The sequence below is a fragment of the Galeopterus variegatus genome, unplaced genomic scaffold (assembly GCF_000696425.1).
Source record: "Galeopterus variegatus unplaced genomic scaffold, G_variegatus-3.0.2 Scaffold6533, whole genome shotgun sequence".
Lineage (NCBI taxonomy): Eukaryota > Metazoa > Chordata > Mammalia > Dermoptera > Cynocephalidae > Galeopterus > Galeopterus variegatus.
In genome coordinates, this window is record NW_007732644.1 from 95,064 (window position 1) to 109,801 (window position 14,738).

Consider the following 14,738-nt stretch of genomic DNA (forward strand, 5'->3'; position numbering starts at 1 on the left):
AAAAAAAATAACTATTCTCATCAACTTAAAACACTACATAATTTACAAATTTTAAAAATTGTGTCAGTTTATAAATTTTTCCCTAGCAGAATCACCTTCCATGTTACATTCTTAAGATAATTTTTCTCAGAACACAGAACACATACTTCTTTTTTCTTTTCTATTTTATATGATAGAAGATAACATATGCACATAAGTAAACATTCAAATACGTAAAACAAAAAGTTAAAACTTCCTCTCCTGCCAGTCCTACATCTGAAAGGTAATTGTTGTTAACCATTTTTTGCATCCTTCTAGATATTTTTTAGACTCCAAATGAGTTCATAATTTTCTGCATGAAATCAAGAAAAAAAATTGGGGGAGGGGGGAAGGAGGAATTGGTAAAGAGACACGAAAATCAACTGCACTATATATTGATAAATTAAAAAATTAAAATAAAAATAAATTTTTTACTTCATGTATCTTGGAAACACTTCCATGTTGGCAATATAGATCTACCATATTAATTATAAGAGCTAACTAAATATTACATTTTCTGAGTGGTGATAATTTCTTTAACCAGTACCCTATTGATAAGCAGTTGGAGTCTTTCCAGTTCTTTGCTATTAAAATATTGTTGTAGTAAATGCCCTTGAACATTTCATAGCATACCCTTGTATATGTTCATGCAATAAATTCATAGAAGTTAGAATGATGGGTAAGGGTATTTGTTTTATGGTAGTTATTGCCTCAAAAATGCCATATATTCTCTTCAGGCCCCTAAACTGATTGTACGTCACAAAAGATAAACAAGTGATTGTTTCCTAACAATCTAGCCCTGTGGTTCACTCACTAAAATGTGCCAAAGGGACTGAATATTAGGCACAGTATATATATCAATTTGAGAGGTTTAGAACAGGTAGGCCTTCTCCAATTATAAAATCAATAAAGCAAGGCATTAAAGAATGAAATGATCCATAATCCTTCCATCTTAACTAAGCTACTTCCATTTTTGTATATTTTTGTGTAATTTTTTCATATGAGTACATATTTTACATAGTTTAAAGTTATATAATTATCTTTTTCCATAATCCTTCCATCTTAACTAAGCTACTTCCATTTTTGTATATTCTTGTGTAATTTTTTCATATGAGTACATATTTTACATAGTTTAAAGTTATATAATTATCTTTTTCATTTATTATTAGGCTATTATTATAGCTGTATAGTTCTGAAAATTATCTTCAGTGAATGAATAATGTCCCTTTGACTTTATGTATCAAACTATTCCCCACTGGTAGCTATTTAGATGGGTTTTCAATTTTTATATGAAAGATGACTTTTTCAAGGAACATCTTAGTGCAAAAAACTATTTCTTCATCATTTTCTTTTTTCATAAATTTAATAGTCCAGTTGCATAATACTGCAACTTACATGCCTGATGGGCATCCCTAACAAAATTTATTCTTAGTAAGCTTTACAATAGCTACTGAAGAATGATTTATGGAAAAAATGAGTAAGAAAGCAGAATTTAAAGAGCATAGTGAGTTAGATAGTGCCCTCAAAATTCCTGTCTCAGAATGTGATCTTATTTACAAATAGGGTCTTTGTATGTGTAATTAGTTAAGGACTGAAATGAGATCATACTGGATTGGAGTGGGCCCCAAATATGATGACTAGTGTTCTATTAAGTAGAAGAGAGGACACACAGAGACAAGGAGAAGTCCATGTGATGATGAAGCCAGAGACTGAAGTGGTGCAGCTACAAGTCAAGGAATGCCAAAGGCTGTTGGGAGCCACAGACTCTAGGAAGAGGCAGGGAAAGATTCTTCCCAAGAGCCCCCAGAGGGAGCACAGCCCTGCCAACCCCTTGGTTTTAGACTTGTAGGCCCCAGAACTATGAGAGAATAAATATTTGTTGTTTTTATCCACCCAATTTGTGGAAAATTTTTTATAGCAACCCTAAGGACCTAATACAGAGGGTGAATAAGACAACTACAAATTTGATTAGTAAGAGATTGAGAAAAAAAAATTTTGCTACTTAAATCCTTGGGTACACATATTTCATACAAAGTCATGTGCTTCGGCTTACAAGGCAGGCTGTTTCACTGCTACCAAGGGAGAGCCCACCAGCCCCTGGAGACCTCCCAAGTTCTTGCAATGGTTCAACCTTGGGTGAACCCCACCTAGAATCCCAATGGTTTTCTTCCTGTTTTGACTCCACATTTTGTTTTGTACCCCACAGGCGAGCTGACTGAGTTGTTCTTGCAGGCCATCTGTTGTAGGATTATGTGGATGTTGCCTAAATTATACAACAAAAGAAGAGGCTGCACATTTACCCGTTAGTTGGATATATATCATTACTTAAATCTATCCTGAATTACCAATATTAACATTTCTAGAAACTATTGGGGACTTCTGCTGCCAGATCCTGAAATCCTGCCTTGAGTTTTATTTTTTGAAATGTCTTATTTGCAGTTATATATTGCCTTTAAAAAATAATATAGTATAATAATAATGCAATAATGTTCTTGACCAAATTGCAACAAAAATACATAATTTATAAACAAGGTTTGTTCAAATTAAATCCCATGGGACAAAAAGAGATTATGAAAGGACCAAATGCATTGGACAAGGTTAAAGTTAGCAGGGAATTTGAAATGTGTGCTTCACTCCTGGCAATTTCAAATAACAGTACTTCTAGGATGTCAAATTTTGTCATGTAGTCACAGGTGCTTACTAGCTAGAGTAATAGATCAATGTGGAATGGTGGCAATTGAATTCCCGGGGCACTTCCACCTTTTTCAGCAAAAGGTTCAGCATTATGGAGCCAAAGCCTGTCTTGGCCTCTTTTAGATTATTTTTCCATTATAACATAGTTTCTCCTCTGGCCAGAGGCATATACACCTAAGACATACAGATAGACGGGTAGATAAGTAAAGTGCTACATATCAAAAAAGGAAATTGAGGGGCCGGCCCGGTGGCGCACTGCTACAGTGCGCCGCTTGGGAGCACAGCGGCGCGCCCGCCCGAGGGTTCGGAGCCCACATACAGACCGGTTCCCACTCACTGGCTGAGCGAGGTGCGGGGGCAACACCGAGGGTTGCGATCCCGTTGCCGGTCCCGGTCCGGTACGGGCGCGACACTGAGGGTTGCGATCCATTGCCGGTCACGAAAAAAGACACAACAGGGAAAAAAAAAAAAAAAGGAAATTGAGGGGCCGGCCCGGTGGCGCACTGCTACAGTGCGCCGCTTGGGAGCACAGCGGCGCGCCCGCCCGAGGGTTCGGAGCCCACATACAGACCGGTTCCCACTCACTGGCTGAGCGAGGTGCGGGGGCAACACCGAGGGTTGCGATCCCGTTGCCGGTCCCGGTCCGGTACGGGCGCGACACTGAGGGTTGCGATCCATTGCCGGTCACGAAAAAAGACACAACAGGGAAAAAAAAAAAAAAAAAAAAAAAAGGAAATTGATTTTTAATAACCACATTTAAAACAATGTGTAACCAGAGAATGAGAAGGTATACCTCACATTTCTCACACCTATATACTTGTATAACTCTATTTCGAAATATTATTTATTTTTTCCTTGCCTCAGCACAGGAAAAAAAAAGTAGTTAAATAAATCTAGCATATTCTTGGCCAAAGTTTTGTGTGTTCAAGTAAACCTTGTATCTTTCTTTGGTGCCAATATGACATTTCACTGGGCATTTTTCCTCTTATTGGGGGTACACTGTGGCTGGTTATATCCCATTTAGTTTAGCAACAGGAAAAACCACTGTGACAAGAATTAATTTTAAATGCTGGTCATTATTCATTGGCAGGTAAATATGCCTGTCTAGAGACTAGCCACATTGTACATGTAACAGGGCAAAGATGTATGCACACCAATTTCTGACTCTACAGTACCCACAGGGTGAGCTAAAATAGCCTACATACTTGGACTCCACGACATGGGCTCTGGAACCTTTCTTTTTGAAAAGAAACCAGTTTGCTTTATCTCATTTACCTCCTCCTTCTAGATTTAACCGAGGCTTTCTGTATTTGTATTTTTTAAAAATACCATCTATTTTTGGGTTTAGTGACAGTTCCAAAAAGCAAGTCTCTCCTAGTGATGATTTTCCTCCCCTCCTTCTAGCCCTTGCCTCCTCACTTCTATATAGACTTGTAAACATCAATTTAAGCATTTCTAAAAACTGACATGAAGTTAGTGATTCCTTAGTACAGACTTCCAGACACTTACTGACTTTTCAGGAGAACTTGGTTTTTGTTGGTTTGTTTAACCACTGCTGTTCAAGGCATTTGGGAGCCTCAGTTGTGAGGACCAACCACGGCACCTAGACTCCCCCACCCCACCCCTATGTGGTTGCTCCGGACCAGGGTCCCCACTCTACTTTTTCTAAGTTATCAAGAAGCAGAGGCAGAAGAAAAATACATGTTCCCTTATTGGCTGCTAAGTGGTGCTAATAAACATCAATAAATCCCATAACTACAATTTTAGACTAGCTCTTTCAGCTTCTACCAAATGATTAAGCATTTCCTAAAATGCTTTTCCTAGAATGCTAGAGGTAGAGTAGGTGCTCAGGGCAACAGGATCCTGAGGACAAATCAGACTGGGAAACACCCAAGCCCTTCCCCTCTTTGCAGGCATTTACGGGGCATCTCAGGGAACTGCACAATAAGAAGCCTGGTTAAATTTGCTGAGTCTAGTAATTTCCAATGTGTTTCACCATAATCCATCCCACGCCCTTCCCCTCCAGAGCTTGTCTTGTAATTCTACCTAATATTTTCTGCAGTTAAGAAAAGGCCATAAAAATGGATTTCACTGCTGGTATCCAAATGGACTTTTCAACAAATATTTAATGGAGATCATGGCACTTTAGCATCCACAAAGGAGAGGATAAAATGGAACAACTTTAAATTGCATCAGGACGTCCTGATATTATACCCCAGGAATGGCATTTTAATTAAGGATGTTCTTCCTCTGGAAGTATCTGATGTAAGAAACAGCCAACTATCTTCATAAAGTGGTTAGAAAGCAACCCCATTATGACCCTGGGTGGTGAGAACAAGAAACACTTCCCCCATCCCCCACCCCCATGACATATCTTTAATTGTGGAGGATCCTAACATTTATAAAGCAAATGTATTTCACAGGGCCTAGCTTCCAAAGCCCAGTTTCAGGTATAGCCTAACTTTTAAAAATTACACATAGAAATATTAAGCTTGCAAAAGACAGGAAACTTTCCCCAGGCTAAAGTCTCTGTTGTAGATAAAGAATTGTAACACAGCAAAATTGCTGGCTCCAAGGGCAGATGTCCTTGGTGCAACCAAACCTAATGATTGTTGCCATGACAATTATCTTACTGTTCTTTTGTAACTACCTATGTTCCTTTTCTGTAACTTTCCTGCCTGAAGAATAAATACAGAGAGACGACCAGAGTTCAGTGTTAATTTTCTGAGGAGGAATGCCTCTCTCTTGAGGGTTCCTGGAAATTAACCCCTTCAGGGCTTCTCACTGCTCAGAAGAAATGGGCTTTGAGTAATCCTTTGCATCTCCATCACCCTGGGGGAGAGGTGACATTTAATCTTATGGGAGACCAGAAAGGGAAATGGGCAAATAAACAAAGGGTCATTCCTCTTTGCTTGGGTAAAATAGCATAGATGCAGAAAAAAGAGATGAAATCTACAGTTACAGAAGCAATGATAAGCACTTATCACTGAAGTGCTGAGAGGAATGAAGTGCTGAGAGGCCCATGAAACACAGCTCCTAGTGACATTTAAACACAATGCTGATGCCCCATCTGTTCCAGAAGTGTAGACTCAACTCTCTTATTTGCTTTCCTCCCTACCACTTAGTAACAATAGAAGGAATACAAAAGAAAACCCACCCAAAGCAACAGAGGGGTGGGAAAAAAGAAATACCAACACATTTAATTGTCATTAGCCCTGGAACTCTTTCCTGTCACCAGGAGCAGTGGCTAGCAGTGATAAAGCTATGCAATGAGCAACACCATCATCAGTGGTGTTTGCACCTACAGATAAAGCAGCAAAGTCAAGCCCAGTAGTCCCAGTCTCTGGATTTGACAAAGGACAAATGTCACTTAGCCCCCAACCTACTACTTCTATATCGTGTATGAGTCTGGGAGTAAAAGAGAGAACTGCTTCTCTTTACGTAATATTGAAAAAATTAAATTGAGGCTTTTTGATTCATTCTCAGTCATCTCTCTCCTATATGTAACCATTTTTTTCAAGTCAAAATTTAGTATCCAACAGTTTAGAGATTTCATTGCTGTTTTTCAGCCTGGCCTGCTTAGAAACAGAACTATGAGTTCAGAAGCTCATCTTTGCTCTGTTATTTCTTTGAGTGTTTGGGGAGTTATTATAGTATAGTAATGAGAAGCAACCGCACTGAAATCCCTGCTTCTGCTCCCTGAAGGGCAAGGAAGGGAAACAGGGAACTACTGCAAGTGGAAGAGAAACGGTAGGAATAATGGGCTCGAGACCTAGCTCATGCTGGGAGGGAACTGGGCAGCCCAGAGTCCAAAGTCTCTAAAGACCACCAGAGGCAAGGGGGTAGACTAATTATGAACAATTGCAAAAGAAGCAAATGTTCTCAGCAGTGGGATTCATTATCATATGATGACCTCACAGAACAGGATCCCAATAAATAGGTGACCAGAAGCTCCTATAAACACCCAAGCCCTACCTAAGGAATCATCTGAACTTGGAAAAGCCTTAGGAACGCTTTTCTTGTTTCTATAAAATGATTTCACCCACCTGACATTACTGACATTTAAAATACATTTAAAAATCACATAGAACACAGAGTTGTTATTACTTAATGACAATCATGGTAATGTTATTAAGTATTAGAACTCTGAAATGTCTTAGTAAGCACAGGATTAAGAGATTTTTCTGAAGATGATGAATTACTTATGACACAATCATTTACTATGGCATTTTACACAAACAAAAGGGTAAGTTAGGGAGAAGAAAATACTATAACCAGTAGATTTTTCTTCAACTTGTTAAAAATTAATAGAAATTTTAAAATTAATGGACGGGTTTCTGTGGGTGGGCATTGTTCCAAGGGCTCATCTGATCCTCACCTATGAGGAGGGGACCATTGTTATGCCGTGCTGCAATGAGAACACTGAAAGGTGAAATGGTATGCATAAGTCATTGGAAGTCAGACGGCCAGTATCAGTGTTCTTATGTACCTGCTAGGTGGCCGCAAAGAAACAGCATGCTGTTAGCCAGAAACAGACAGTTTTTGAATCCCCAACCATTACTTACATAGTAATTTATCTAGATGTCAAAATGTACTTGAGACCACTTTGGAAATTATTAGAGAGATCTTTCAAGGAAATTAAAATTTGATTTAAAAAATTGCCTAAGAAAAAGAGGAACAACCCAATTTTTAAAAAAAGATAAAAAACAAAGAATTCTAGAGGGGATTTTTTAGGAAAAGGAATACAAGTGGCCAAGAGACATATGAAAATATGTTCAATCTGATTCATAATTATAAATATGCAAATTGAAATGATGAGGTCCCATTTCCACCATTACTGACAAAAATTAAGAACTTTTTAGAAGCCAAAATTGCTATTGTGAGTGAGAATGTGCAGCCTATGAATAATGTGTGAGAGCACATATAGATCCACCCTAAAAGGCTAGATAGAGACAGTGGTATAGCCACATAATGGAATATTATACAATCTTTAAAAAGAATAAAAAAGCCTTTTATGAACAGACATGAAATGTTCTCCATGATATACTATTCCTTTTTGTTAAATTTAAAAACATGTGTATATACACACACATGTATATGTGTATATATAAATACACACATATACACACACTTTATATTTATGTATGTATGTATTTAGATATATATACCTATATATGCATTATGTTTTATAACCTGTTGTTTTAAGACATTCATTTTATTTTACATTAAATTACATTACAATAGTCCCCCCTTATTCGTGGTTTTGCTTTCCACAGTTTCAGTTACCCACAGTCTATTGTGGACTGAAAATATTAAATAAAAACTTTCAAAAGTAAACAATTTATAAGTTTTAAATTGCACGTTGTTCTGTTTAGCTTGATGAGATCTTGCGCCGCTGTCCAGTTCCATCATACCTGGGCCATGAATAATCCCTTTGTCCAGCATATCCATGTGGCATACACTCCCCACCTGTTAGTCACTTACCTGTTTCAGTTATCAAATTGAACAAATATATACGGTTCGGTACCATCCACAATTTCAGGCATTCAGTGAGGGTCTTGGAATGCATCCCCACTAGGTAAGGATGAACTACTGTATAAGACATTACTTTATTTAAAAATGTTATCAAGAATTATCTAGGGCCGGCCCCGTGGCTCACTCGGGAGAGTGCAGCGCTGGTAGCGCTGAGAGCGCAGGTTTGGATCCTATATAGGGATGGCCGGTGCACTCACTGGCTGAGCGCGGTGCAGATCACACCATGCCGGGGGTTGCTATCCCCTTACCGGTCAGAAAAAAAACAAAAAAAAAGAATTATCTAGATAGCAGGCTTACAGGAAGGGTTGCTTTAATTTTCTTTATTCACTTCTGAGTTTGAAACAAATATTGATTTAAAACTTTTCTCTACTTGTTATTTTCATATTACCTTACAAATACAATTAAATTTGTTCTTTAAAATCTGATTAAAGAAATTAATAATTATTAGTATTTGGTGAACTATAAGAGTTGGGACTTAATCATATTAACATGATTAAGACATAGCAGGGCTTACTGGATCCAAACTTGGGGAGTGATTTTGGACAATCTGTCCCACCTTGGAAGAAGATATAATTTGCCAAATTATTTAGTGCCCTGAAAATGTGAATATTTTCTTTAAGGTGCCAAAATTATTCAATAAGAACCCTTGAGGGTAAGCTACATGACTTTTTCCATTTTACATCTTTTACACAGGCCATTCATTAAGTAGGTACTAAACAATAATGGTTGAATAAATCTTTTCCTGTGAGGAAAAAAACATATTTTTTAAATGAACACATCAATAAAACACTATTTTTCCTGATTAAACTAGTAAATGTTAAAAAAAATTATATCTCAAACATTGCTGATGGGTTATTTCACAATCTGTATCTAAAGCTTTCAATACATACATATTCCTTTATTCAACAAATGCACTTCAAAGAATTCATCTTCAGGAAATGATCATAAATATTTCCAAAGCTTTACATTTAGGGTTCTCAGATGCATGCAATGTTGTTTATAAGAAATAAAAATGGAAATGACCTCAATGTCTATCAATAACTAAATTATAATATACATAAAATGGAATCCTATGTGGCTGATAAAAAGATAAAAATATTTCATATGAGAAAATATTCTCCTTTAAGTGAAAAAAAAGAAATTAGGATTTCAAATAAGTATGCATAATAATATCCAATTTTATTAAAAATGGAATAGAGAAAAGAAACGAGATCAGAAGTAAACAGTAGTCCTCTCTGAGCAGGGGATTTATGGGTGACCCTTATTTTATTCTTTCTGCTGCCAGAATCTCTCTCTGATACATATTTTAGCTACCCTACCATTTACAGAATAAACCTGCTATACATACCTGTGGACCAAAGTAACGAAGACACATTATCTTTCTTTAGCTAAATAAACATCTGATGACATATACTGACAACGTCCTTTCTTTTTCCTAGGAAATGCTGGAGAGTGATTGTGCAGTTTCACTTTGAACTTGTTCCTACAGAATCAACTGAAAACATCTATATTCTGGGAAACATGAACTCTATAGATTTCCTACCCCACTGGTTCAGCACATAATCACTCAGAGCCAAATGCAGGTTAGTTTAACAGATAAAATATGAACATATCATATAAGTGAAGAGGCTGTACAGAAGATCAGAAATTTAGAAAAAGACAGTTCTGGTTGTGTTTTTTTGTCATCTTCAGGTAAGACCTGTAAACCTCATAATGTCTTCCCTAGGTTTCTTCGCATATAAAAGAGATGACCAGATAATTCTGAATAAACTGTCTTTGAATGTCAAATCTGAGATTGACATCCACTGCAGAATCCCGTCAATGTTAACACACAGTACAGAAATGTCAAATTCTTCTGATAAAAAGTAAGCAACCACAATGACATGCTAAAAAAGAACACTTGCAGGACTATTACTAAAGATATTAATTTGGATCCATACTTAAATGTCGACACTGGTAATAAACTGCATTATAAATTCCGATATTTCTTCAGCACAGATCTACATATCGCCCACATCCCTTCTGAACAATTTCACATTTTTAGACTCTTTATGTAAAGTGCTTGGCACAAAGTTCAGCAAACAATTTCGTTCCCTTTTCTGTTCGAATGGCTTATTGCCCAGGAATGAATTGCAGAGTTTCACTTGAAATTTAACTCATGCAGAGACAAAACTTTTAAATCTTCCACCACGTGGGTTTATACAACTATTTCTAAAATGTATTAGGTATTTATTTCATGCTCCCTGCTTCCTAAGCTACAGTATGTGGAACACGATTTAATACATGGGCTGATGCCCGGTGGCCATCCCTGTGCTGCAGTGCAGGCAGGTGTCTGGTTTGCACATGCTGCAGCTGCTGAACATGCTTACAGTCTGCGATCTCCTTTTCTGATCCACTTACCCAGTCCCACAGCACCCCCTCCAGCCTGCTTTATGGGTTCTTCTGTTACTGGATGTTGTAGCTGCTAACGTGCTTGTTTTTATGAAAAATGAAGAGAAAGGAAGACAGAGTCTTTACTTTGCATTTTGTGACTGAAAAATCCTCATAGTTTAATTTACTTTTTGAACCTGTAATCAGGTTGTTAAAGTTGAGGATTAATTGCAGAAAATCTGCCTTCCAGAGAAGTATAAGTTACTAAAAACAAAAAATAAAATAACACCATATTCAACACAAAAAAATAGTGATGTGTTTCCAGTATACCGCAGGAATTATATCTGTATCTACAGACACACACCCCACCAACACCCATGTGCATACACATTTTTGAGCCTTGCTGTCTGCAGACACACACCCCACCAACACCCATGTGCATACACATATTTGAGCCTTGCTATATCACATACTATAAAGATGAGGTCTTGACAAGAATGCTGTGGAGGAAATCTACAGACACACACCCCACCAACACCCATGTGCATACACATTTTTGAGCCTTGCTATATCACATACTATAAAGATGAGGTCTTGACAAGAATGCTGTGGAGGAAGGTAGTATAATCTTTACTTCCCACGTGAGGAAATGAGGGGTTTGAGAGGATACATCATGATCCCAAAGTCACCCAGCCAGCAGTGGAGAGTTAGGATTTGAGTCCTTCATCAATTTGATGCAGTCACTCTGCCATACCGTTTTCTTATGGTTCGACAGATGAGAATATAGGGGATCTTTGTTTTCTTTTAATGTTCTTGGCTTAGGTGGGGGTTATAAAAAGTTGATATGTTTGGGTGTAAGCAAAATCCTATGACTTAATTTAGCTTTTGATTTCTTCTATTGAGTCCCTTAAAGCCAATGCGGATTGATAACTGGGATTTTTTATGATATTGAACTCCCTTGTGGATTTGGAAGACAATTCAGGAATGTTGATAGTTGAGATCAATTTAAATCTTTTAGTGATACAAATTGATAACACTTCTATGGTTTCACACTTCTAGTGTCTTTTCCCCACTTTGATTGCCAGTATAAAATACATCCTGTACAAAACATACTTGTAAAAATTGATAAACAACATAAGATTATAGTATTTTAAAATAAGAAAGGACTTGAAAGATAATTGAGCCTTGCTCTCTCATTTCCCATTATGAAACCTGAAGTTACTATTTATCCTTAATTTCTTCAAGGCTACTAGTGTTTGCAGCACTGGCAGGAAAAGACATTATTATTATTATTTTAAGTATGGGCAAATGTTTTATTATCTTGTAATTTAGAACAAAATTTATATCACGTAATAACTTCGTATAGCATACATTATACGAAGTTATACGACTAAAGTCTCTGTTGTAGATAAAGAATTGTAGAAACTGTCTAATCAAAAATGTTAAATGAAATGGATGTTAACGATTACTACTCCAACCCGTCATCTTTCTCTGTCCCTACCCATAGAATCGGTGAGAAAGAGGAGACCCTGAGAAATAAAGTGACTTTCCTTAATCTTGGAGATTGTCAGTCACAGAGTGGGACCTGGGAATTAGGGATCCTGACTCCTAATCCTGTGGCCTGTCTACTACCTGGGCTGCGTCTGACATCCAGCTCTGCCTGCTTTTAAGAATATAGGGAGTGTATTTGAAGAAATACTTCGTGTATAAAAGACAATTGATAGGTAAATTGGGATTCTCCTTGTTTCCTGTACTCCTCAGTTTTCAACACATTTTGGGATATTAAACAGAGTAATATGGGGCAGCTCGAAATATTAATACACTTTGATCCCAAGACATCTACTCCTGCCAGTAAGATGGGTTGGCTATTTACAACTGGAAGTTATGATTTAATTCCAACTTCGTGAAGATGAGGAGGAGATATCACGCTACAATTCAGTCAACGTGCCTCACTCGTGTTCCTCACGCAGTGAACAGGGGGCTTAGGCTTTGCCACCTTTACCTTGGGAGATTAGTGCAAAATAAAACAAAAACAACCATAACAACTAGAAAGAAAACAAAGCTAAAGAACTTGATATCAATGAAAGGCAATTTGACTTCTGACGAACAGGGAAGGATACAGAATTGCCATCTTGTTTCTGGAGCCAGAAATATTACATATAAAAATCAAGATGGGTATTTTGTTACTCAGCAAAAACAAAGAAGGCCTGAGTCAACTTTCAGATTTTCTAAGAATGTGTGGTGTGAGGGGGCTGCTCATTATGCCAAAGAACACTAGCCATACCAGCAACAGATCGAGCTATGACAAATTGGAAAAGCCAGGGAAGAAAAAGAAGACAAATCACAGCTGTGTAAGCGATTTACACCACATCCTCACAAAAGTGGAGAGAGTGATGTCGGGGGTGGTGTGGTAATGGTATTCACATCACAGGGGAAACCTACGTTTCAAAATGGCTTGTCTTATCAAACCTACGTTGATCTCCCTTAATTTGGTTTCTGTAAGCCAGTTACTCTATTCTGAAAAGGATAATCCCTATTTTGTTAAGAAGCCAATTATCTGTGTCTCATGACAAACAAACGGAGCAGAACCACCTAGAAAATCTGTGCCTAAAGGAGCAGCAAGAAATCATTTTGGCCAAGAAAAGGAGAAAAATGGACATTCTTGGAAACAGCACTGCCAATGTGTGGATTTTTCAATGCATCTTCAATTGACAAAAGAGAAACGAAGGGGAAAATGATTAAGAGATTAAAAACTGAATATTAGAGAGAATGCTGATTGCTTTTAGGATCCAGCATACAGTACTGGGAGAAAAGGGTAAGACACCAGAAACAGTCCATGAAGCACAGAATCTGGAAGTAACAACAGGTGCTGCACTTTTCTGGAGGGACAAGGAAATACTGACTCATTCCTGTAATGACATTTATTGACCTCAGTTTGGTGTGCAGCATTTTATCTGACCTCTTGGCTAAAGGAACAGTGCAAGCTACCAGCTACTGCCAGGGCAGGGAAGAACTCACTATGTAGGATGGTGTCCACAATAGAGGACATAATCTAAGTGCATACTACTTACTGCAAACCTGGAGCTTGGGCTTTGCCATGTAGAAGTTGGGCTCCTCCAAGGATGAAAGCAGGACCAAAACCAACCAGTGCAAACAGAAACAACAATCGTATAATAGCTACTGAAGTCATCCATCAGAAGAGGGGGAAAAGAGCCATTGCGAGTTGAGTGACTGTCCCCCTATCACGTAGTGTCTATGCACTAAAACACAGCCCCGAGTTAGCAGAGTGAGTTGGAGACACTGAAAATGTCCTACCTTCCGAAACACAAATGATTCTTCATTGTAAACTGGATTGAGTCCATTATTCATAACCATGCGAGTTCGGAATTCCTTACGTATGGTGTCAGTTGGCAGTCCGTACATATCCACTTCTACATACGTGCCAATTTTCTTATCTGATAAAAATTGACCTGATATGACCTGCAGCAACACAGAAACAGGGCGAGAGAGAAGTGTAATCATCAGAATAATCAGGAAGTAAGAAATTCTGTTTATTGGGGGAATTTCAATTATCTGGGGAAATAATGTATTTATTTCCTTTTAAACCAAAATATTATTGAGCAACTACTATATATAAAAAAAAATTGTTCTAGGCAGAGGTTCTACCTTCTAGAACTGTCTAGAAAAAGAACAAGAAAAAATATACTTGAATCATATAATGAAAAGAAATAGTGTTTACAGCATCTTCATCTCACCTAAGTGCCTGCACTTATAAAATAAAATGATGAATTCAGACCTAAGATCCCTTCATAGCTGTGAAATTCTATCACATGGTACTTATTACTGAATTATTTTAAAAGCCTGAGAAAGAGACACACAGTAAGGAAAGGAATGCTAGAATTTGCCAGTTATTCTTTATTGACGCTGACATTCATCAGCTATGACAGTGTTATATATTTGCAAAGACCAGTGTTAAATTATATCTACTATAAAGCTATGGAAAGACTATTTTTCGTTTTCTTTCCAAATGACTATAGCAATTTATTAGTTTTTTCACAATATCTAATAGCTAATAATTTTGAAACAACTTTTTTGAGGTACAATCAATACACAATAAAGTG

At 37.5% G+C, this 14,738-nt stretch overlaps 1 protein-coding gene across 1 annotated transcript in view; it reads right to left on the reverse strand.

Annotated features, from left to right (window-relative positions):
• PLCB4 (phospholipase C, beta 4) overlaps positions 1-14,738 on the reverse strand; it is a gene marked incomplete at its 5' end in the record, with an annotated part of 85,642 nt that overhangs the window by 53,001 nt on the left and 17,903 nt on the right. The window contains 2 exons of the mRNA XM_008590984.1: positions 7,202-7,230; positions 13,933-14,097. Of these exons, the coding sequence (XP_008589206.1) occupies positions 7,202-7,230; positions 13,933-14,097 (194 nt within the window). The remainder of the gene's footprint in view (positions 1-7,201; positions 7,231-13,932; positions 14,098-14,738) is intronic.